This window comes from Hyla sarda, chromosome 5 (assembly GCF_029499605.1).
Source record: "Hyla sarda isolate aHylSar1 chromosome 5, aHylSar1.hap1, whole genome shotgun sequence".
NCBI classification, from domain to species: domain Eukaryota; kingdom Metazoa; phylum Chordata; class Amphibia; order Anura; family Hylidae; genus Hyla; species Hyla sarda.
The window spans coordinates 101,580,302-101,603,394 of record NC_079193.1 but is presented as its reverse complement, the minus strand read 5'-3'; the positions used below and the strand labels follow the sequence as shown (position 1 = coordinate 101,603,394).

The following is a 23,093-nucleotide window of genomic DNA, read 5'->3' as shown; positions in this document are numbered from 1 at the left end:
GGGAGGCATTCTTTTACATTTATTGCCTTTATTTTTTACAAATTTATTTTCACAATATTTTTCCCCATAGGGCAGTGTTTTCCACAGTGTGCCTCCAGTTTTTGCAAAACTACAACTCCCAGCATGCCCAGACAGCCACTTCTGGACACTGATCAATGCTATGCTATAAGAGGCTATAGGACAGCACTGATCAGTGTTATCGGCGCTCCATTACTACAAGCTGCTGAGGCTGCCTGCATTATTGGAGCACTGATCAGACAGGACGGACGAAGGTAGGGAACCTCCGCCTGTCCTCTCAGCTGATCGGGACCCGCGGATGTCCCAATCAGCTCCACTGCGCTACTGCAGATAGCTTTCAGCATTTTAGATGCCCAATCAACTTTGATCGCGATGTCTAAAGGGTTAATGCTGGGCATCACATGGGTCAGTGACGTCCAGCATTAGCCAGTAGAGATGAGCGAACTTACAGTAAATTCGATTCGTCACAAACTTCTCGGCTCGGCAGTTGATGACTTTTCCTGCATAAATTAGTACAGCTTTCCGGTGCTCCAGTGGGCTAGAAAAGGTGGATACAGTCCTAGGAGACTCTTTCCTAGGAATGTATCCACCTTTTCCAGCCCACCGGAGCACCTGAAGGCTGAACTAATTTACGCAGGAAAAGACATCAACTGCCGAGCCGAGAAGTTCGTGACGAATCGAATTTACTGTAAGTTCGCTCATCTCTATTAGCCAGTATGAAGCGAGCTCAGCTCCTGAGCTCGCTTCATATGCTCGCTGCACGGCTGTGCTGTATACACACGGTCAGCCATGTAAGAGTTAAGTCACCTCCTCCCAGCGCTTGGCACTGCTGGGAGGAGTGATAGAGGGCCTGGACCGCGCCACACAAGACCTGGGGAAGGGGGTGGGTAGTGCCTGGGCCACGCCGCACAAGACCTGGGGAGGGGGGGGAGGGCCTGGACAAAGCTGCACGAGACCTGGGGAAGGGGGTCGAGCCTGGACCGTGCCTCACGAGACCTGGGGAAGGGGGGGGCCTGGACCGCCCTGCACGAGACCGGGGTGTGTAGCGCTATTGTGAGGTGCAGGTGTGCAGTTCTGCACCTCACACCAGAGAGAGTGTTAAAAACCACGCCCCTATTTTAGGCCATGCCCACCCAAATTTTTAGCAGGAAATCCCCTTAGCCGAAAAGGCCGAAAGGGGCATTTTCGGCTGATAATTTTCGGCGGACGAAATTTCGGTGCATCCCTAATGGCCACCAGAATATATATTAACCACTCAATGACTTCAATGGACACTGTCAGAATCTAAAAGTTTTTATATGTTGTACATCTTGGCAAACCATTAACTTTAATACAATTTTGTATCTCCTTTTATAGAAATCATGGCTTATAAAAAAAGATCTCTAGGGTTCCCCATACCACCCAGAACATAATTCTGTCTGTCTGCAGCATTTTCTTTGTCCCAGTTGATGCACAGGCTGGGACAAAGTCCAGTAAGTGAGGACAGGACTCCTCAGTGCTTACTCCTGTCCTGTTATTAGACTCCTGTCTGAAAACAGAGAGGTGGGGGCTGGATAGAAGCCGGTAGTGATTGGATGAAGAGACCCAGTGCTGCATAGCAGGCTCGGAGAGAAAGTGAATGCATGGTGAATAAGGGCAAGTGCCTCAGACACACCCCTTCCTAAGCAGTGGATGTCAGAATGAGTGAGCAGCAGAACAAAGGGATTAATAAACCAAATACAGAAGCTAGACACATAAAAAAGACATGCATCTGCCTTACCTAGTGAGAAACATATATAGGCATTTTGGTTCTGTGATACGACAAGTATGCTTTACAGAACACCAAAGGAGTATATATATTCATAATGGTATATGGTGAACAAATAGTACCATATGTTACTCAATTAACACTTTCATACAATTGCTTAAATAACAATGGTACACAGTACAATTACCACCTGAAATACAGTGGGGCAAAAAAGTATTTAGTCAGCCACCAATTGTGCAAGTTCTTCCACCTAAAAACATGAGAAAGGCCTGTAATTTTCATCAAAGTTATACCTCAACTATGAGAGACATAATGAGGGGAAAAATCCATCAAAACACATTGTCTGATTTTTAAAGAATGTATTTGCAAATTATGGTGGAAAATAAGTATTTGGCAAAATAACAAAAGTTCATCTTTATACTTTGTTATATACCCTTTGCTGGCAATGACAGAGGTCAAAAGTTTCCTGTAAGTCTTCACAAGGCTTTCACACACTGTTGCTGGTATTTTGGCCCATTCCTCCATGCAGATCTCCTCTAGAGAAGTGATGTTTTGGGGCTGTCGCTGGGCAACATGGACTTTAAACTCCCTCCAAAGGTTTTCTATGGGGTTGAGATCTGGAGACTGGCTAGGCTAGCCCAGGACCTTGAAATGCTCCTTATGAAGCCCCTCCTTCATTGCCCGTGTGGTGTGTTTGGGATTATTGTCATGTTGAAAGAGCCAGACACTTTTCATCTTCAAAGCCCTTGCTGATGGAAGGAGATTTTCACTCAAAATCTCACGATACATGGCGCCAGTCATTCTTTCCTTTACACGGATCAGTTGTCCTGGTCCCTTAGCAGAAAAACAGCCCCAAAGCATGATGTTTCCACGACCATGCTACACAGTTGGTATGTGTTCTTTGGATGAAACTCAGCATTCTTTCTCCTCCACACACAAAGAGTTGAGTTTTTACCAAAAAACTCTACTTTGGTTTCATCTGACCATATGACATTCTCCCAATAGTCTTCTAGATCATCCAAATGCTCCCTAGCGAACTTCAGATGGGCCCGGACATGTACTGGCTTAAGCAGGGGGACATGTCTGGAACTGCATGATTTGAGTCCCTGGCAGCGTAGTGTGTTACTGATGGTAGCCTGTTACTTTGGTCCCAGCTCTCTGCAGGTCATTCATTAGGTCCCCCTGTGTGGTTGTGGGATTTATGCTCACCGTTCTTGTGATCATTTTGACACCACAGGGTGAGATTTTGCTTGGAGCCCAAGATCGAGAAAGATTATCAGTGGGATTTATGTCTTCCATTTTCTAATAATTGCTCCCACAGTTAAATTCTTCTCCCCAAGCTGCTTGCCTATTGCAGGTTCTGTCTTCCCAGCCTGGTGCAGGTCTACAATTTTGTTTCTGGTGTCCTTCAACAGCTCTTTGGTCTTGGCCATAGTGGAGTCAGGAGTGTGACTGTTTGAGGTTGTGAAAAGGCGTCTTTTATACTGATAACAAATTCAAACAGGTGCCAGGTAAGGAGTGGAGGACAGAGGAGACTCTTAAAGAAGTTACAGGTCTGTGAGAGCCAGAAATCGTGTTTGTTTGTAGGTGACCAAATACTTATTTTCCATAATTTGCAAATAAATTCTTTAAAAATCAGACTGTGATTTTATGGATTTTTTTCTCTCTCTCATATTTGAGGTATACCTTTAACTCTCTCATAGTTGAGGTACACCTATGATGGCATACCGGCTTGAGGAAGCGCTACATAGCATGAAACAGTCTGTTCCGGTCCTGTCCCCTGCCTCCACCTGTCACCTGTCTGCCTGTCACCTTTGAGATGCTTGAATAAAGCTACGTTGGAGGGGGAGTGCTGTCCTGTCTTCTGTCTTTAAATTGTTGTCACTAAATAATGGCACTTTATATAGCAGCCTATTGCCTATTGGGACAAATGATAGACAGGTTGTATAAAGCTGATAAGCAGAGGCCAAAATTATTATCAGATTTCACCTGCTTGTCATGGATGTTATGCTAATAATAACATAATATTAGAAAATCTAATTTTTTATATCAGTAAATTACAATGCAAGAATTGATATTGTTTATACCTTAATATAAACCTACAAAAGTTGAGTGACTTTGTAACCACTTTGCATTTCTTATCTTACTCTGATAATTAGATGTATTCACAATTTTCCTTGGACACATCCTTCAGTGTAGCTGTGATTCCATTAGTAGCAAGCAAGCGGAGATAAAATGTCTTAGAACTAATCTCACTATATGGCTTAAATAAAAAAGTTTTACACACTAATGAAGGCAACATGATAATCTGTTTTCACATTACTAACTAACTACTGTACAACTCTTAGTATGCTCTGACATAGCTTATGGCTCTGCGGCTGACCCAAACATAGTAGCATAGTTCATAAGGTTGAAAAAAGACCAGAGTCCATCAAGTTCAACCTATATCCCTAGAGTCCCTACTGAGTTGAGTTGATCCAGAGGAAGGCAAAAAACCCTCATACTAGAGGTAAAAATTCCTTCCCGACTCCAAACGAAAACTTCAACCAGCATGTAGAACTATAACTTTTACTATACTACTATATAGTGCAACATGCTGGGAGTTGTACTAGTTCTGGGTCAGCTACACTACAGAACAGTGGTTTATAACCTGTGGCTCTGCAGCTGGTGCAGAACTACAAATGGGCCCCCTTCTGGAGATCGTGGGGGGTTCCCATAGGTCAGACTCCCCGCAATCAGATGCTTATCCCCTATTTGTTGGATAGTGCATACAATTTAAAGTGGTGGCGTACCTCATTAAACCTTATTTCTAGGGATCATACAGCCACTTCACTAGTACCAGAGTTGTGTCTTGCACCCAACATGTTGACTGTTTCCAATAGCAACCAGCTGAGCTGAAACTATAGCACTACAATATAATACAAGGACTAGCACTGGGTAAATATAATGCATTTATAAATTAACATGTGGCAGCTGTTGACCTCTAACCATTTTCAAGAAGCAAATTACCACAAGTCCCACAAGTCCAAACATGCCTTCACAACTTCACTGTGCTGAGCCTGGAAACGTGTCACGCTGGGACTTGTAGTGTCACAATGAGGCATAACAGAAGGACATTGCTGGGGACAGCAGCTTACAGACTTGTTCACCTCATGCTGCTGGAGATCCATGCTAGCAGTTACATCATCACTTGAGGGCAAAGCCAGCAGCCATGTGACTGATCAGCATGTGGTGCCGGAGTCACATGACCACTGAAGTAAACAGGAAGCTACTAAAAACCTACTAAAAACTTCTAAAAAGTGGTAGTATGCTTGAATTATTAGGCTATTTACACACAGTGTAAAAGTTAGTGGCGTATTTTATTTTACAAATATTTTTGGATGTAATCCATAAAAATGTGGCTGCAAAAAAAAATTGCAGATGCATTGTTGCCAATTACCACTGAAAATGTTGTGTAAAATTAAATACACCACAAAAGTTTTCACTCTGTGAACATTACGGTGCAGTCACGTGTGCATATTTTGCTGCAGATTTTATCCTGCTGATTTTGCTGCCCTATAAAAAGTATAATATATAATATTATATTATGTTATACTTTTTAGTATCCAAGGAAGCAAAGACACGACCTGAAGCTGCCATGTACCACTGCAAAACCTGTAAAAGCACTCCAACCCCCAACTACTATGTGCCATTTATAACAAAGGGCATTTTCTTAAAGGACATCTGCAGCAACAGACAACTTATCCCCTATCCACAGGATAGGGTATAAGTGTCTGATCGTAGGGGGTCAGACCGCTGGGACCCCTCGCGATCTCCCAAATGGGTCCTGCACTGACCTCTCTGAGGTCGACGGAACGCCCCCTCCACATACAGTTCTATGGGAGAGGCACGAACGCTGCATCCCCGCCTCTCCCATAGAGTTACATGGAGGAGGCATGTCGGCCACGACATCACGCTATGGCCGGCACGCCTCCTGCATGGGGGAGCTGCGGCAGAGCCAAGGCCCCGTGCAAGAGATCGTGGGGGGTCAAAGACTTATCCCCCCTGTGGATAGGGGATAAATTGCATTTTGCTGCAGATGTCCTTTAAGTTCGCACCATCATTTACCCCAGCTAGATGTGCTGCTACCTCTGCACCTCTATAGCTACCCCCATCCCCCTCTTCCCCATAACCAAGATAGAATGGAAGCAAGGAAGCTTATAAGCACAATTCACTGAAGTAGGTCATGTTGGAGGGTGTGGATGGTACGTTCATATGTTGGAACACAGGCTTCAATTAACCCCCAAGAAAGCAATCAAAGTGTTATTTTTAAGACCAAAAGAACAAACTTTTAATCACAGCTTTGTAGACTAAATTCACATCCACAAACCTATCCAACAAGTCTTTTCCCACCTCTGTCTTTAGAGAGCTCAATGTGACTGAGGGCTAAAACACATTAAAATGAATTAAGCACAGCAGTTGTTTAAGTAAAATGGTGCAACATGTTAATTGAATGAGTTACCAAGGGGATTTGTTATTCACTGTAATCCTTTGAACAGAAATAGCCCTTTTCTTTAGTTCCCAACTCTGTCCTTTTCTAACTGGCAAAATAATTAAAATTCTGGGATTGCTCTACTTGTGTAGATATACATTATCGGAATTGAAAAGCCGGGCCTGTAAGGAATATTTAATCAAGAGTTCTCGATCACAACAAGTTCCTCTGCACAAATGATATATTGCAATTTTACATTTTAATCTCTTATGAGGAAAATGTAAATAAGTATAGTCTAGTCGAGGAATGTGTCTCTCATTCATTACTCCTGGAAGGAAGCCACAACTCTTTAGGTCTCTTTAAGGGATGTGTTCCCAAGCAGATTCCACCATATTCAAAGAGTGATAACTTGACTTATGATATAGAGGATTTGGACTGTATGGACATGTACACACATAAAGAGAAAACAATTATTATATATTGGTAAGTAATATGTTATAATTAGCATTGGCTCAGTGGGCGATCCTAATTAGTGACTGACAGCTACCACTGTGTGCATGTTCATACCAGAAAGGCTGCCAACCACTAAGAAGGACTGCCCACTGGACTCTTCAGCCTACAACAGGCAGAAATGTAAATGAATATAATACAAATTAAAATAAATCTTTTTACACAAAGCTATTTATCAATCTGCTCAGATCCTCCTGCTCTATAACATAATGTTGATAGATTGGATTGCATTTTTAAAGTGACAAGTTCCCTTAAAGTGCAACTTTCAACTCCATATAGAGTCACAGCGGCACACCTCCTTTCTGTCCTGACCCACTCCTAGCCTGCAGCCTTGTATGTCAATCATGTGGGTCAGGGAGGAAGCGTGCTGCTGCGATTTGGCCAGCATCTCCAATTGTTCCAACTGTACTTATATCCAGGTAGCCTGAATATAAGTATACAAACCCCAAGGAAAGTATGCAAACTACGGTGAGTTATATCGTTACACGCTAACTATTGGTGCCTCCCACATAGCACTGCGCAAAATGTGCGGCGCAGAGGAAAATACACTGCATATTCTGCCCTGAGCATACACACAGGGCTAGCCGGCAGCAGCTCTGTGTGTTCAGTGAGGTTTGGGGGCGGGGCCACCGGCTAGCCCTGTGTGTATGCTCAGTGCAGAATACAAGGCGTATTTCCCGCTGCGCGATACTTTTTAAGCAGCGTGAAATACGGTGCAATATCGATACATGGGACCGTGGCCTTAACCTATATAAAGATTGTATAGTTTACAGCATGTATTAAAGGTCAAAACAGAGAACTTACTGTCACATTTGGCTACAATTAAAAATATACTTAGGTATGCAGGTAAAAGAGGTAGGCAATGCTTAAATGGGCACTGTCACCAACCTTTTTTATTGATATGTTGTAGTACTTATGTACTACAACATATCTATAATATAGATTCATTATTTATTTATTTTTTTATTAAAATAGTGTATTTTACATTTGAAAACCGGCCACTAGGGGTCTCCCTCCTAGTGGCCGGCTGCAGCCTTCTGTGACGTCACAACTGAATTAGGACCGATGCCGGCCGGGCAATCGGTCTTCATTCAGTTAGCCTGCGCTTGCTCCCTGCCTGTCAATGCCAGGTATGCGCTCATTGGCTGCCTGGCCTCGCAGCTGCCTCATTGGCTGCCTTCCCCCAGCATGTACAGTCTGGAGGCAGCATGACACTGAATCTCAGTGCTGCGCTGATGCTCCAGGACTGTACATATGTACGGGTATGTGGGGTCTTATTTCACTTACCCGTACTTTGTTTCGCTCCCGGGTCTCGGCTGTGAACGCGGCAGGTGGGCGATGCTCTTATACTCCTCCTCCCTGGATAACACTACACTGCTAAACAGGGAGGAAGAGACCCCCGATCAGCCTGCTGTGCTATTAGCCGCTCATCTATGCGCGCTCCCGACAGGAGCGCAGAATAGATGAGGTGAGGGCGGAAGTTGGCATCCAGCAGACGTCAGTGACATACGAGCAGAAGATGAGCCATTTGTAAGGTAGAACTTTTTTTTTTTAAGTCAGGGAGGGGGTTATGGATAAATTAGCAATTGGTAGGGACAGAAAATACAGATGGTGGGAGCTACTCTTTAAAAATCCATTGCAATGAAACACAATGAATGGTCCATGCTCAGGTTGAATTTACTCCTCAGGTAGAATGGATAGACTGAAGTTTCTCTCCTCCTCTAGCAGTGTAGCACTGAAAAATTTGTGAATATAAAACACCATATGGTCACACTATCATTCAATACTATAATGGACACCTTATGGTCACACAACCATCCAGTGCTATAACAGACACACAACCATTCAGTACTATAATGGACTAATATTCGTTTTGATTTTACAATGGGTGCCTTTTCCTCTATCTATTTACTTACATTTATAATCACAAAAAGTGCAAAAAGAAATAAATAAAGAAGAAGGTTCAAGAGAGTATGACATATGCAAATGGCAGGTCATCTGCTTCATTTTAAGGACAATGACCAGATTAGAAGACCACTGTCAGACACTTTAATCTGTAACTCAAAGTTAATAGAAGAGGGTACCTTGTTCAATATCCTTATTTCTTGGCCAGAATGGAGAGAAGTTATGAAGAGCATACTCTCATTCTGAAAGACCTGTCCTATCCTGCATTACACAGACACCCCATTGATTGGAATAGCCAGTGTGTAATGCTTTATTTTGCCCGTAGTGGATATTTAATCAGGTTTCCTCACAGCGTACAAATAAATACTGGGTTTTCCAACAAGGGGAAACCTTCTTACAAATCAAAATTGTGAAGAATTTCTTTAAATGTCTATTTCTTCACATTTATGTGGTTCAAGTTCATAAAAACCATCTTTACTTCTTTCTTTTGGCTGTAATGCAAAATATTTCCACTATGCAGACATGACTTCATGTACTCAAGTATGGACATTCAGGCACAGTCTGGCATATACAAATTCTGGCAATATGATGATGAGACCAGGTCAAAACCATGATCATTTAATAAGTTGTATTGCTTTTGTTAATGATGAATGCAGAAATTATGTAGATTGAACTTACATTCTTTGGACATTCCCACTTCAAAGCACCTCTGTAGTCTGCAGTACTGACAGCGATTCCGTGTCACTTTATTGATAACACAGTTCTTTTCCCTGTGACACGTGTAAACCATGTTCTTCTGAATACTCCGCCTGAAGAAGCCCTGAAGTGAGAAAGGCAGAAAAGAATAAATGTTCATTGATCACATCACAGATTGTCCTATTAAGGTAATTAAATGTCATGAAATGGAAAATGCTGGATAATGTGACTCCTCAAAACCATATGAAAAATTAAAGACTTTGTATCATTTTCCTTGCTGTTTGGAGTAGAACACTTCTTCTGTGTCTAAGTATATAGAACAGATTATGATGTGGAGTTACGAAACTGATACTGGAACACTTGCTGTCTGTAGGAGACTATATGATAGCTCTTGACAGCCAGACGAACAAAGGTTCATGAAGAGTTTAACTAGTTACTTAATAGGAGTATATTTAGAAAGCTACATTAAAGGGGCACTCCAGTGAAAAACTTTTTATTTTAAATCAACTGGTGGCAGAAAGTTAAATTACATCCACAATCAAGAGCAGAGAAACGGAGCAACGCACCACTCCAGGCCAGCTGATCTATGCAAGTGGTACTTTATTCATAAAGCTTCATCCAGAGACGACAAGCAGGAAAGAGTGCACAGGAGACGCGGGGGTATCCTCTCGGTGATGGGACCGTTTGGCGCCGGAGCGCTTCGTCAGACCGGGATGATCCCGGTCTGATGAAGCGCTCTGGTGCCAAGCGGTCCCAGGGAAGAGACACAGCAAGGAAGAGACACAGCACAGTTGCGCTATTGCCTATCCTGAGTGTGAATAAAGGTGGTGCCGAGTCTTTATTCAATTGGTTGCAGATTTGTAAATTACTTCTATTAAAAAATCTTAATCCTTCCAGTACATATCGGCTGGGGCCTGACGAAGCCCTAAGGCGCGATAATGGACTGTCGCCCAACGGTGTAGCCCACCCGCATGTTATTATCTCCTCCTCCCTGCTATTGTACACAGCTTGGAAAAACGCAATAAAAGTTTTTTTCTGCACGAAGTATCTGGTGTCCGAGGTGAGTGCTCCGATGAATATCCTTTTCTACTTGTGCTATGATTGAACTCTATTTGCCATTGTGAAGCACCAAAGACACCTAGTGATCAAAGTATTGGCTGCGCGTCACCTGCCTGCCAGCAGGAGACCTACTGTGCGAGACAGTGAATCAACACGGTGCCAGGTCACCTCTTTTTGCATGATACTTCTAGAGAAGGGGTTTCCACTGTGGAATAGTTTTAGGCTGACCGGACGGCAACCTCAATAGCATGTAGAATCGCGGTTTAGTCGAAAGTGTGTTAGGTCAGCTGCCATGAGATCGGCACAATGCTTGGGAAGAATTCAATACACAAACGTGATATGAAAGTCTGCGTGAAAAATGGACACTATCAACTGGCATTTCTCCATAGTCATTAAAAACTTAATAGGAAGAAATAACTTTGTAAAAAGAACTTAATACTTTATTCCATAGATGCAACAATTAGTTTTGAATCCAGGCCGGATTCTTTGTAAGGCAATGGATATCAATCATGCTCATCTGCTATCCATTGCTTAACCAAGAATCTGACCCAGTATTAAAACTAATTGTTACATCTATTGAATAAAGTATCAAGTGCTATTTACAAAGTTACTTGCTCCACTTTAATTTTAATTGACTAACCAGGAGCGTCCATTTTTAATGTGGACTTTCCTATCCCGATTGTGCAATAAACATAAAATGTATTGACTCCACAACATAAAACGTAAAGAGAATATGGATTTCATGCCTCCTGTTGTAAGGCTAATGTTTCTGTCACATATGCTGAGACTAATCATGGACGCTCTAAATGAAGACTCTGATTGCAATGTGAACAGAGCTTTATGAAAAAAGCATAGTTAACTTTTGAATGCATTAAAGGGGTTATCCAGGAAAAAACTATTTTTTATATATCAACTGGCTCCAGAAAGTTAAACAGATTTGTAAATTACAAACTCCAAGGAGAAACAAAAGAGACCGTGGCACTCACCAAAGATGCTTGAGATGACTTTATTCACCGGGTGACACTGCAGGGAAACAAAAGGACAGGACAAACAGGGGTGCTTCTGGACAGAAGCACCCCTGTTTGTCCTGTCCGTTTGTCTCCCTGCAGTGTCACCCGGTGAATAAAGTCGTCTCAAGCTTCTTTGGTGAGTGCCACGGTCTCTTTTGTTTCTCCTTGGAGTTTGTACTTATTGTGCTGTATTGGATCCGTGTTGCACCACTCTATTGCGGACTGTCAGCCGGTGAGGAATCAGCTGCTTGTTAATTTATCCCGGAGGAGTGTCTGCAGTGCCGAGGTTGTCTCTTATGTTGGGAGTTAGATTTGTAAATTACTTCTATTAAAAAATCTTAATCCTTTCAGTACTTATGAGCTTCTGAAGTTAAGATTGCTCTTTTCTGTCTAAGTGCTCTCTGATGACACGTGTCTCGGGAACCACCCAGTTTAGAAGAGGTTTGCTATGGGGATTTGCTTCTAAACTGGGCGGTTTCCGAGACGCGTGTCATCAGAGAGCACTTAGACAGAAAAGAACAACCTTAACTTCAGAAGCTCATAAGTACTGAAAGGATTAAGATTTTTTAATAGAAGTAATTTACAAATCTGTTTAACTTTCTGGAGCCAGTTGATATATATAAAACTGTTTTTTTTTCCTGGATAACCCCTTTAACAGCATTATACTTGTTCTACTCCCTGTCTTATATTGTTAATGTGCTCAGGTACACTGTACTGCAAAGGAATACAATAATAATAGAAAAAAACACACACTTGGAAATGCTGAAATGCTAAAACTCAAAATGGATAATAATAGTTACGGGAGTACACTTGTTTCATTCTAAACTGGTAGTTATTAACTGGCTAATGCTGAAGGGCAAAGGTTAAAGCCTGGGATGATTACATTGATCTACTATTTACTGTCCTCTAAAGGGTACTGCCTAGTTTTTAGAGTGAGCTGTATGGGGCTTTCAGTTCTACTTTGTTCACAATCCATATTCCACTTACATCTTATACTGTGATATTAGTTCAGTAAGGTCATTCATTTGTTCTGAAAACCATAACAAGTACAGGTGGAACATTGGCGGTCTTATCGGCTTACGTACTTAGCAACTTTACACAACTCAACTTGGCTTTCTATTCACAGAGCTTAAACTGAGCCTGCAAACGTCTGCTATTGATGAAACTATCACAGAGCCTCAGACTGCTATAAAGCTGCCTTGCATAATGTAGATAGAGCAAGGTTTCTCAAACATGATACAGAAGCCTCACCAGTGAATACCGTATTTTTCGCTGTATAAGACGCACTTTTTCTTCCCCAAAACTGGGGGAGGAAAGGTTGGTGCGTCTTATACGGCGAATACACATCCATTGGGTCGGTCCCTGCGGCCATCAACGGCCGGGACCCGCGGCTAATACAAGGCATCACCGATCGCGGTGATGCCCTGTATTAACCCTTCAGACGCGGCGATCAAAGCTTACCGCTGCGTCTGAAGCTAAAGTGACACTAAACCGGCTCAGTCGGGCTGCTCGGGACCGCCCCGGTGAAATCGCGGCGTCCCCAACAGCTTACAGGACACCGGGAGGGACCTTAGCTGCCTCCTCGGTGTCTGCTCCGGGCCGGGATCCCCTGCATGGCGGCACTCTCTTTCGACATCATCACGTCGTCGCGCACCCCGTCATCCAATAGGAGCGGCGTGCGTAGCGACGTGATGATGGCGACGGAGAGCGTGGATCCCAGGGAAGAAGACGTCCGGAGCGTCACCCCGGGGACGCAGCAACAGTGATGGAGCGACATCCAGGGCAGTGGTGACGGGTCCGGAGCGGGGACACGTGAGTATTACCTCCTATCCAGTGTTCTTCAACCTGCGGACCTCCAGATTTTGCAAAACTACAACTCCCAGCCATTGGCTGTCCGGGCATGCTGGAAGTTGTAGTTTCGCAACATCTGGAGGTCCACAGGTTGAAGATCACTGTTGGGTGCAGAATCTTTTTTTTCTAGATTTTGCACCTTTAAAATTGGGTGCGTCTTATATGCCGGTGCATCCTATAGGGCGAAAAATACGGTACATCCTTCCATGCAATGACAACCAAATGCCACCATACAAAGTGCATAATTCCCCTCCCTGTTGCATAAAATACCTCCACAGATACACCAAACAATTACCACAATGCAGCACAAATAACCTCCACAAATGTGTCAAATACCACAGTGCACTAGTACTGGCAGAGGCATTTGCCCCCCACCCCCCTACTGGAATCAGCACTGTCGCCCTTTCCATGCCTTCACCACTAGTAGCACCATTAACCCCTTCCCAACCATCCCACTGACAATAGTATTATCATCATAACAACCTCTTTCCTAATGGTAGCTACAATCTCCCTGTTCTCACCACTGGCACAAACATTAGTATTCTACATACCTTTCTCCCCTAGCAGAGCCATTCAATCCCCTTTTCACTTAGGGGAGGGGCATTCTCCTTAAACCCTCCTCCCCTCTGACAGCAACACTTTTCCTTTTCCCATTCCATCTGTGTTGTCGGGAGCACAGGTGATGTTCGAGGCGGAAGTGGAGTGCTCTTCAGGCTACTCAGTTACCTCATCTGCAGTTGATCTGTATTTGTCCGTCTGCTTTACACTTTCACAAGTGGTCATGTAGGAAAAGAAAATCTGTCTGTATCTGTTCAAGGAAATACTCAGCAAAATTGTTTTGCTAACATCACTAGTCTAGTTTAAATGGTCACTCTCATTAAAACTAATTTTTGCTATTGCACTCCTTATGGTAAATGAAAAATATTTCTAATATACTTTGTTTAAAAAAAATGAAGTTTTCTATGTTTTATTTGTGCTTAAAAAAGCTCAAGAGCACATTTTCCCCATCTTATACACAGACTTTGGACCAAAGTCCAAACACAGGAAGTGCCGTCTGGAGTGCTGAGGGGGGAGGGGGGGGGTGTCCAACCAACAGCATATGGCAGTTATGTGTGAGAGGAGCTATGATTGGATGAGGCTGGACACCCCCCCCCCCCCCCTAGGCTTTTTTCCTATTACCATTTGTGAAAATGAAAAATTTGGGGTAACACCAGCATTTCAGGGGAAGAAAAAAACAAATTTTAAATTTTCTCGTTCAAAGACCTGCGGGGTGTTAAGGCTCACTATACCCCCTTGTTACATTCCGTGAGGGGTGTCATTTCCAAAATGGGGTCACACGTGGGTGTTTTATCCATGTGCTGTACCACTGTATAGTGGTCTCCAAACTGTGCCACTTCAGATGTTGCAAAACTACAACTCCCAGCATGCCCAGACAGTTAAGTGCATGCTGAAAGTTGTAGTTTTGCAACATCTGGAGGACCACAGTTTGGAGACCACTACACAGTGGTCTCTAAACTGTGGCCCTCCAGGTGTGGCAAAACTAAAACTCCAAGCATGCCCAGACAGCCAAAGGTTGTCTGGGTATGCTGGGTGTTATAGTTTTTCAACTTTTAGAAGGCCACAGTGAAGATCACTTACCAGCGATCTTCACTGCAGCCTCCCCCACCGCCGCACTTTCCAGCCACACTCCTTCTGATGTCTCCGCCGCTGCTCGATGGTCTCTCTCGCCATTGCTGCTCCAATGCCACCGCTCCGGTAAGCCGGCGCCCCCCCTGTCGCACTCGTTCCCCTCACTCTGCCTGAACTTCAATCGGTGGGCCGGCCGCTGTCTTTCATTTTGCTAGAACCCTAATAAGTTGATATAGTCACCACTTTCAGCGAAATTCCAAACTGGAGTGAATCCATGGGTATGCCACAACTTTTTGCTGCAGATAACCCAATGGGTTTTTCTAACAGGGGCTGATTATAGGGTGAATGAGTGTTCCCAGGAACACTTATTCCCAATATTCAGCCCATTTAAAAAAGAAAAGTCATCAGGTGACAAACAAGTGGCTGATTGCATCTTTTGTGTAGCCCATAAAATAATTGTCATCAGCTGGTCCTTTGTAAACAAGGGATGTGTGGCTAATATTGATGAATTTAAAGGACTGCCCAAACAATCCAGAGATCAGGCTCAGTAAACGTGTGCTGATCACCAAGATCGGATATTGTTATCTGCAGCCCATCAGCCTGTGTAAAAGGACTTTTACAGTCCTTACTAGTTACTACTAGTGGTGTACCAAAATGAAAATTTTGGGCCGAAACCAAAAATTTAGGAAGTGCTTGGCCGAAACCAAAACTGACCCAGAACTATAACTTTCAATGCATGTACTGCTATAGTACAATCTGTGAGGACATACTGGGAGTTGCAGTTCTGCACTAGCTGCAGAGCTGATCTATAGCAGTACATGTACAAAGTTTATTCTTGTGCATGTACTACCATACAGCAGTGATTTGCAACCTGTAAAACTTCCCCTCTGTACAATATTCCTACAATAATGTCCTTTCTAATTTTTACAGCCCCTTCCAGCTCAGCCCTACCTACCCCCCATCATTATCATCATTGAAGGTCCTTCAGCCACAATCTCATCACAGCTTAGCCCAACCGACACTATAGCATCAAGGCAGGTCCTTAAGCCACAGTCTCATCATAGCTCAATCCCATCTTCTTTATGTCATCAAGGCAGGTCCTTCAGCCACAATCTCATCACAGCTCAGCGCCTGGATCATTATAGAAAGGGAGCGGACTCAGGGTGTACAGGTACGCCCTGAGTCCTTAAGTGGTTAAAGAGTACCTGTCATCAAACCATATTTTGTAAACTAACTCCTATTATATTCCCTAACTACTCCTAACACCCCTCCTGCCCTAAAAAACATTTCTGAGCCCTAAAAAGCTGTGTATCATACCTTTCTCCTTGCTCACATTTTGGTTTATTTACTAATGTCATCCTGACTCTTTTTTATTGGTTTTTGCTCCCAAATTGTGTCGCATGTTCCATGTGACACAATTTGTGACCAAAAAAAACCTAAACTCTCCATTATTCAAGAAAAACTCAAAAAGGGGGCATGGCATGGGAGAAAGTGGGCATGGTCCAGACAAAAGGGGCGTGTTCCTGACAGTTTTGAAAAATCCCAACATATTTACTAAGGTTTCCACAGAAAATGTGGTGGATTTGAGCTGAGGAAAACCCGACAGATCAGAACAGTTGTAAAAAAAAGCAAAACATAGGGAAAAGTGCAAAATGTAGGGAAACCTTAGTAAATACCTTGGGAAAATACCTGTTGGAAATCAAAACTCACAAAGAAAACTCCACTCCATTTGGACGTTCCCCAGCAGGCGCGTTGTCACTGAAGCCTGCGAGAGCTGTGCATCGCCATGCCCCGCACGCATTTCCTGAGTTTGGACTTCTGCAAGTCCGGGTGGGGACCAAATACTGTTTGGGAACAGAACAGAGCCACCTAGTGGCCATTTTTTCAATCACATTAAAAACATATAAAGGTTGATAATTTTTAACAGCAAGTAAATAGCAAAGTGTCTTATAATAACATAAGGAACAATATATTAAAAGTTTAGTTTGGTGTCAGGTACTCTTTAACCTTATGTTTTAGTAATTTAGACATTTCCCCATTTAGACATTTTGTTTACATTTCTTTATTTGAAAAAAGGGAAAAGGGGTTGATATAACAGCCCGGCATTATCGGTATGTCCCAATGTAATGAAGAAAACTGTGTCCCTGAAATGGAATGTGACACTTTGCACAGCGACACAGTTTTCTGTTTTACAGTCTGCTCTCTCTCACTCCATCGCCACTACCCTCTCTCAGGGGGACGGGGACAGAGACTTTTTCCAACCTGCCCACGCCGCACACATCCACCATTCACGCGCTAACTGTTCTAAAACTACAACACTCAGCATGTCCTCACTGTAACATGTAGCGGGCGATGGTAGATATGCACTGCGGGCGGGAGAAAGGCTGTGGAGCACCCCTCTGGCTGCTCTCCACAGTCTTTCTAAACTGTGTCCCGTCCACTTGAGAAAGGGTAGCGGGAATGGAGTGAAAGGGAGCTGGCTATAAAGCAGGGAACTGTGTCCCTGTGCGGAGGGTAACATTCCGCTACAGGGCACAGTTTTCACTACACCGGTTGTTGATAGCAAGGTACTCCCGACCATGTATGCCCTGTGTCGTCTAAGGGATATTACTTCATATTTTAAAACATAAAGTCTCTAGGTACAATGCGTATACTGTAATTGTGTTTATATTAATATTAACCCTACAACAAAAGGAGATACCTTTGCTGCGTTTTATGTGTTTCCATGTGCAGGCAATCATTTTAATACATCATTAGCAAATGGTAAGTACAAGCACTATATGAAACTAGATATCTTAATTTTGCTATAAAAACTGCTTCTTTGCAATGAAAAATAGCCACGAAAAGGTACTGATGTTTGTTTATTTGCTGGAAGAGTCCCCAATGGGCAGTAAGGGGAGCATAATTTAGAGCATATCAGCAGAAAAGTACACATTTGTTGATAACTGTAAAACCACCTGCTAAATATAATAGTACTTAGCGCTGCTAAATATTTCAAAGTAAGTATCAATAAGCTCCACTGCTATAAGTACCATAAGTCATTATAAAATATAATCCAATCCATTTCATAACTCTTTCCAGCATAGAAGCCAATTGGCCTGCTGTTTTCATTGTGTGCTCCCTAGAGTGGTCTGCAGTGCATTGAATGTCTACATCATTTACCAAGCCTACAGTCCACAGTGGGCTTCTTATTCCTATTTTACCAAATGTATTACTATACCATTTTTCCTTTTATTGCTATGCTCCAACTCAAAAAGCTGGGTTATTTTCTTAGAGAAAACAAAAAAATCTCTGGGGCTGTTTTCAAATCACGGTTGCTAAATTGTGTAAAATTTAAATCCTGTATTAAAGGGGTTGTGCGCTGCCCTGCAGTTCGGAGCTCCGCTCACAGCGTCCGGAAGTTCATTACTCCGAATGCTGTGTGCGGGCTTCCGTGTTAGCAGCCGCCGGGTGTGACATCACGCCCGGCCCCTTCATGACGTCTCGCCCGCCCCCTCGTGACGTCACGGCCGCCGTCACGCCTCCTTCCCATAGACTTTGGTAGAGGCGGCGGGCGTGACGTCACGAGGGGGCGGGCGAGACGTAACGAAGGGGCTGGGCGTGACGTCACGCCTGGCGGCTGTAAAACACGGAGGCCCGCACACAGCGTTCGGAGTAATGAACTTCCGGACGCTGTTAGCGGAGCTCCGAACTGCAGGGCAGCGCACAACCCCTTTAAGGTCATTTTTACGCATTTATTATAAATGGTCAAAGAGAGTATTATAAAACCGTTTTCAGTGTTATTTTTATCAAGATGGATAATGATGGCTGTAGGTTCTAGTCTTTTCCCATATAGCATTTTAAAAGATACACCGTATAATCACACATCATAGTCATATTAGTTTTTTGTTTTTGTTTTTTTTAAATTCAAACTAATTATAACCATAATGGCCCTGATTTACTATTGTAAACCCAACATGTTTTTGGCAAGTTGTGTGCCAGATTCTGGCAGAGTGCGCCAGAAATTCTGCCTGCGCCAGAATTTGCACCAGAATTGGAAAAACCCGATTAGCTTTCCATTTTACTGAGAAAACCAGAAAAAAGGGCGTGGTCACGGAAAAGTGGGCGTGTCCACGGAAAAGTGGGCGTTTCACCCCGACATTTTCACACAAAAAACTACATATTTACTAAGGTTTTCACAGAAAATGAGGTGGATTTCAGCTGAGGAAAACCCTACAGATCCGAGCATGTGTAAAAAAAGCAAAGTGTAGGGAAAGTGCAAAATGTAGGGAAACCTTAGTAAATACCGTGGAGAAAAAACTTTAGAGAATTGAAACCCACAAAGAAAACTCCACTTCACTCTTAGTAAATCAGGGCCAATTTGTGAATAGACTGTTAAAGTTTAGTGTTACCCAAATATTGAAGCATTTCGATTTGTACTTAAAAGTACTGGCTTTAAAATTAACTTACTGCCGGTCAACCTTACTGAGCTTAGGCTTAGCGACCTGTCATGATGGGACACTTAACCCCTTAACAACCACGGACGTAAATGTACGTCCTTCGGAGTGTAAAAAAAAAGTTAAACAATGTAAAAATGAAAAGTAAAAAAAAAATTGAAAAATCCCCTCCCCCAATAAAAATGGAAATTGTTCCTTTCTCCCAATTTCCCCCCCAAAAGCATAAAAAAGAAATTAATTAATAAACATATTTGGTATTGCCGCGTGCGTAAATTTCCCATCTATCAAAATATAATGTTAATGATCCCGTATAGTGAATGGCGTAAACGTAAAAAAAAAAAAAAAAAATCCCCAAATTGCTGCTTTTTGGTCACATTTTATTCCCAAAACATTTTATAAAAAGTGATTTAAGCGTTTTATATAAGCAAATGTAGTAAGAAAAAAAGTACAGTTCACGGTGCAAAAAATGAGCCCTCATACCGCCCCATATATGGAAAAATGAAAAAGTTATAGGTGGTCAAAATAGGGCGATTTTAAACATACTGATTTAGTACAAAAAGTTTTAGATTTTTTTTTAAGCGGTACATTAATACAAAAGTATGTAGCCATGGGTATCATTTTAATCATATTGACCCACAGAATAAAGAACACGTCATTTTTCTGTGAAGTGCACAGTGTCAAAACGAAACCCTCCAAAATTTGCAAAATTGTGGTTTTCATTTACATTTCCTCCATAAAAAAAGAATTTTGTGGGTTTGCCGTACATTTTATAGACAAAGTACAATTGGTCACGCAAAAAACAAGCCCTTATATGGGTTCGTAGATGGAAATATAAAAAATGTATGGATTTTAGAAGGCGAGGAGGAAAAAACAAAAACACTAAAATAACATTGGCCTGGTCCTTAAAGGGGTATTCCCCTGGAAAACTTTTTTTCAAATCCCCTGGTAAAGTTAAACAGATTTGTAAATTATGCTCCAAATAACATCCTGTAGGAAACTATCTCTGCAAGGTAAGTGTATGTTGGTATCACATAGATACAAGATACACCAAAGGAAAAGATACCAGCGAAGAAAAAAGTAATGAAAAAAGTATAGCTTTATTGAACAAATATTAGATTAAAAGACATAAAAAAGCAGTATGGCACAGATAATAATACCAAAAGAGACATGAAAAAGGGCAGATGGTGACATATAAGTTAAAGAAGTAAGTATAGACCAATGTACATACAATAAATAAAGTGCCTCAAAGTAGTGCAAAAGTCAGTAAAGTGCAAGAGTCTAATAAAATCCAGTGCCAAGTAGGTACAATAAATCTTACCCAGGACATGCCAACCCCTACATATGTTTCGCTCCGTCGAGCTTCCTCAGGGGGCCTGGGTAAGATTTATTGTACCTACTTGGCACTGGATTTTATTAGACTCTTGCACTTTATCGACTTTTGCACTACTTTGAGGCACTTTATTTATTGTATGTTCATTGGTCTATACTTACTTCTTAAACTTATATGTGACCATCTGCCCTTGTTCATGTCTCTTTTGGTATTATTATCTGTGCAATACTGCTTTTTTATGTCTTTTAATCTAATATTTGTTCAATAAAGCTATACTTTTTCCATTACTTTTTTCTTTGCTGGTATCTTTTCCTTTGGTGTATCTTAGATTTGTAAATTACTAAAAATATTAATCCTTCCAGTACTTATCAGCTGCTATATGCTCCACAGGAAGTTCTTTTCTTTTGGAATTTATTTTCTGTCTGACCACAGTGCTCTCTGCTGACACCTCTGTGCATTTTAGGAACTGTCCAGAGCAGGATAGGTTTGCTACGGGGAGTTGCTATTACTCAGGATAGTTCCTAAAATGGAGAGAGGTGTCAGCAGAGAGCACTGTGGTCAGACAGAAAGGACATTCAAAAAGAAACTTCCTCTGGAACATACAGCAGCTGATAAGTACTGGAAGGGTTAAAGGGTACCTCTCATCAAGTAAACTTTTGATATATTTTAGATTAATGAATGTTGAATAACTTTCCAATAGCATGTTAATGAAAAATATGCTTCTTTCTATTGTATTTTTCCCGATCAGTCCTGTCAGCAAGCATTTCTGACTCATGCTGGAGTCCTAAACACTCAGAGCTGCCAGCCTGCTTTGTTCACAGCCAAACAGGCTGTGAACAAAGCAGGCTGGCAGCTCTGAGTGTTCTCCTTTGTGAACAAAGCAGACTGGCAGCTCGTAGTGTTTAGCACTCCAGCATGAGTCTGAAATGCTTGCTGCTAGGACTGGTAGGGAGACCCCTAGTGGTCATTTCTTCAAAGTGGAAAATGTAATAGAAAGACGCATATTTTTTTAATAACATGCATCTGTAAAGTTATTCTGCAAGTTTTTTTGATGAGAGGTACCCTTTAAGATTTTTAAATAGAAGTAATTTACAGATCTGTAACTTTCTGGCACCAATTGATTTAAAAAAAAATGTTTTCCAGTGGACTACCCCTTTAAGGTGAAAACTGTCTTAGTCCTTAAGGGGTTAAACAATCATCTGATTATCAAAGATCACTATCATTTATTGTGATTTTGCTTTTCTGGACCATGACAATTGCCTGTTGCCTGACCTTGCCTCTAGACTGACATTTTACACCTGACCCTGACTCTCCTGGTTGAATTACTTTGTCTCTCTTTCTATTTTGGTGCACTGTTCACTGCCTATACTGGCACATTTGTCTTTTCTGGGTAGTGCCACATGTTCCATATTTTACTGTGTATTTGCTGCGGCATATTTTCCTTCCCTTTGAAGTCAATGTGTAGCCAAATCCGCAGCTGAATTTGCTACCCATTGACTTCAATGGGTAGGAAAATATGCAGCAACATACGGAACGTATGACCCTACCCTTAGGCTAAGTTTCCACTTGGTTTTTTTTCTGGCAGATTTTGGAAAACTGCCACTGCAGTTTTTGAGCCAAAGTCAGAAGGAGAAGTGCAATTTCTTTCTTTATATGTCCCATTCCTTTTGAATACACTTCTGATTTTGGCTCAAAAACTGCAGTGGCAGATATCCAAAAACTGCTAGAGAAAAAACCAAGTGGAAACTTAGCCTTAAAGCTTTATAACTATATATATGTAACAAACTACAAAGTCAGTGAATTGTAAAACTTTATTCCAAATTTCCTTTTTTTGTTGTTGTTTTTTAACAAACAGAGCAAGACAGAATCCCCCAGTAATTGCTTTAGCCAACCTTTCTTCTTTTTCCAGAACTTTTGTGTCCTTCTAGAACATATTTAGTAATTACTCTTTTATACAAGAATCTCCATGCATTAATTGGGATTACTTGGAAACAGCAAAAGGCCTGGACACTGAATAGATGGCCCACACACTTCCTTCCCTTTACATTGTAGTATTATGTTGCCCAAATGTGTCATTCTTTTGTTTGGGGCTTGTTAATTGGAGATTTTGCGGGGTTTGCTCAGTTTAATGTAAATGTCCTGTTTCCACATATTGCATCAGTGCCCTTGAGGAATGGTTTTTAGGCCTGCAATTTGATCTTATTTTATCAAGGCAACGGATAAGGCTTCATTTTATATATGTCACCCATCTAAAACATATAGATACAACTTAGCTTGTCTCTGTATTTACATACTGTGAGAAACCACAGAAAAAATACCCTTATACACATATGTATGTAAAGAATTACATGGATTAAAAATGGTACATTGAACATGATTTGGGGTAAGAACACTTTTTTTTTTACTTTTATTCAACCTGCTGAGACCTAAT

The 23,093-nt window shown here is 42.0% G+C and overlaps 1 protein-coding gene across 12 annotated transcripts in view; it reads right to left on the bottom strand.

The window, feature by feature from the left end:
- The window catches only part of RARB (retinoic acid receptor beta), a 946,796-nt gene that overhangs the window by 71,222 nt on the left and 852,481 nt on the right, over nt 1-23,093 (bottom strand). For 10 of the 12 annotated variants that reach the window (XM_056519992.1, XM_056519997.1, XM_056520000.1 and 7 more), the window contains one exon: nt 9,330-9,471. In XM_056519992.1, coding sequence (XP_056375967.1) covers nt 9,330-9,471 — 142 coding nt within the window. Of the gene's footprint in view, nt 1-9,329; nt 9,472-13,818; nt 13,837-15,851; nt 15,910-23,093 lie in introns of those variants that run through there. The other 2 variants (XM_056520003.1, XM_056520004.1) reach the window with 2 other exon arrangements.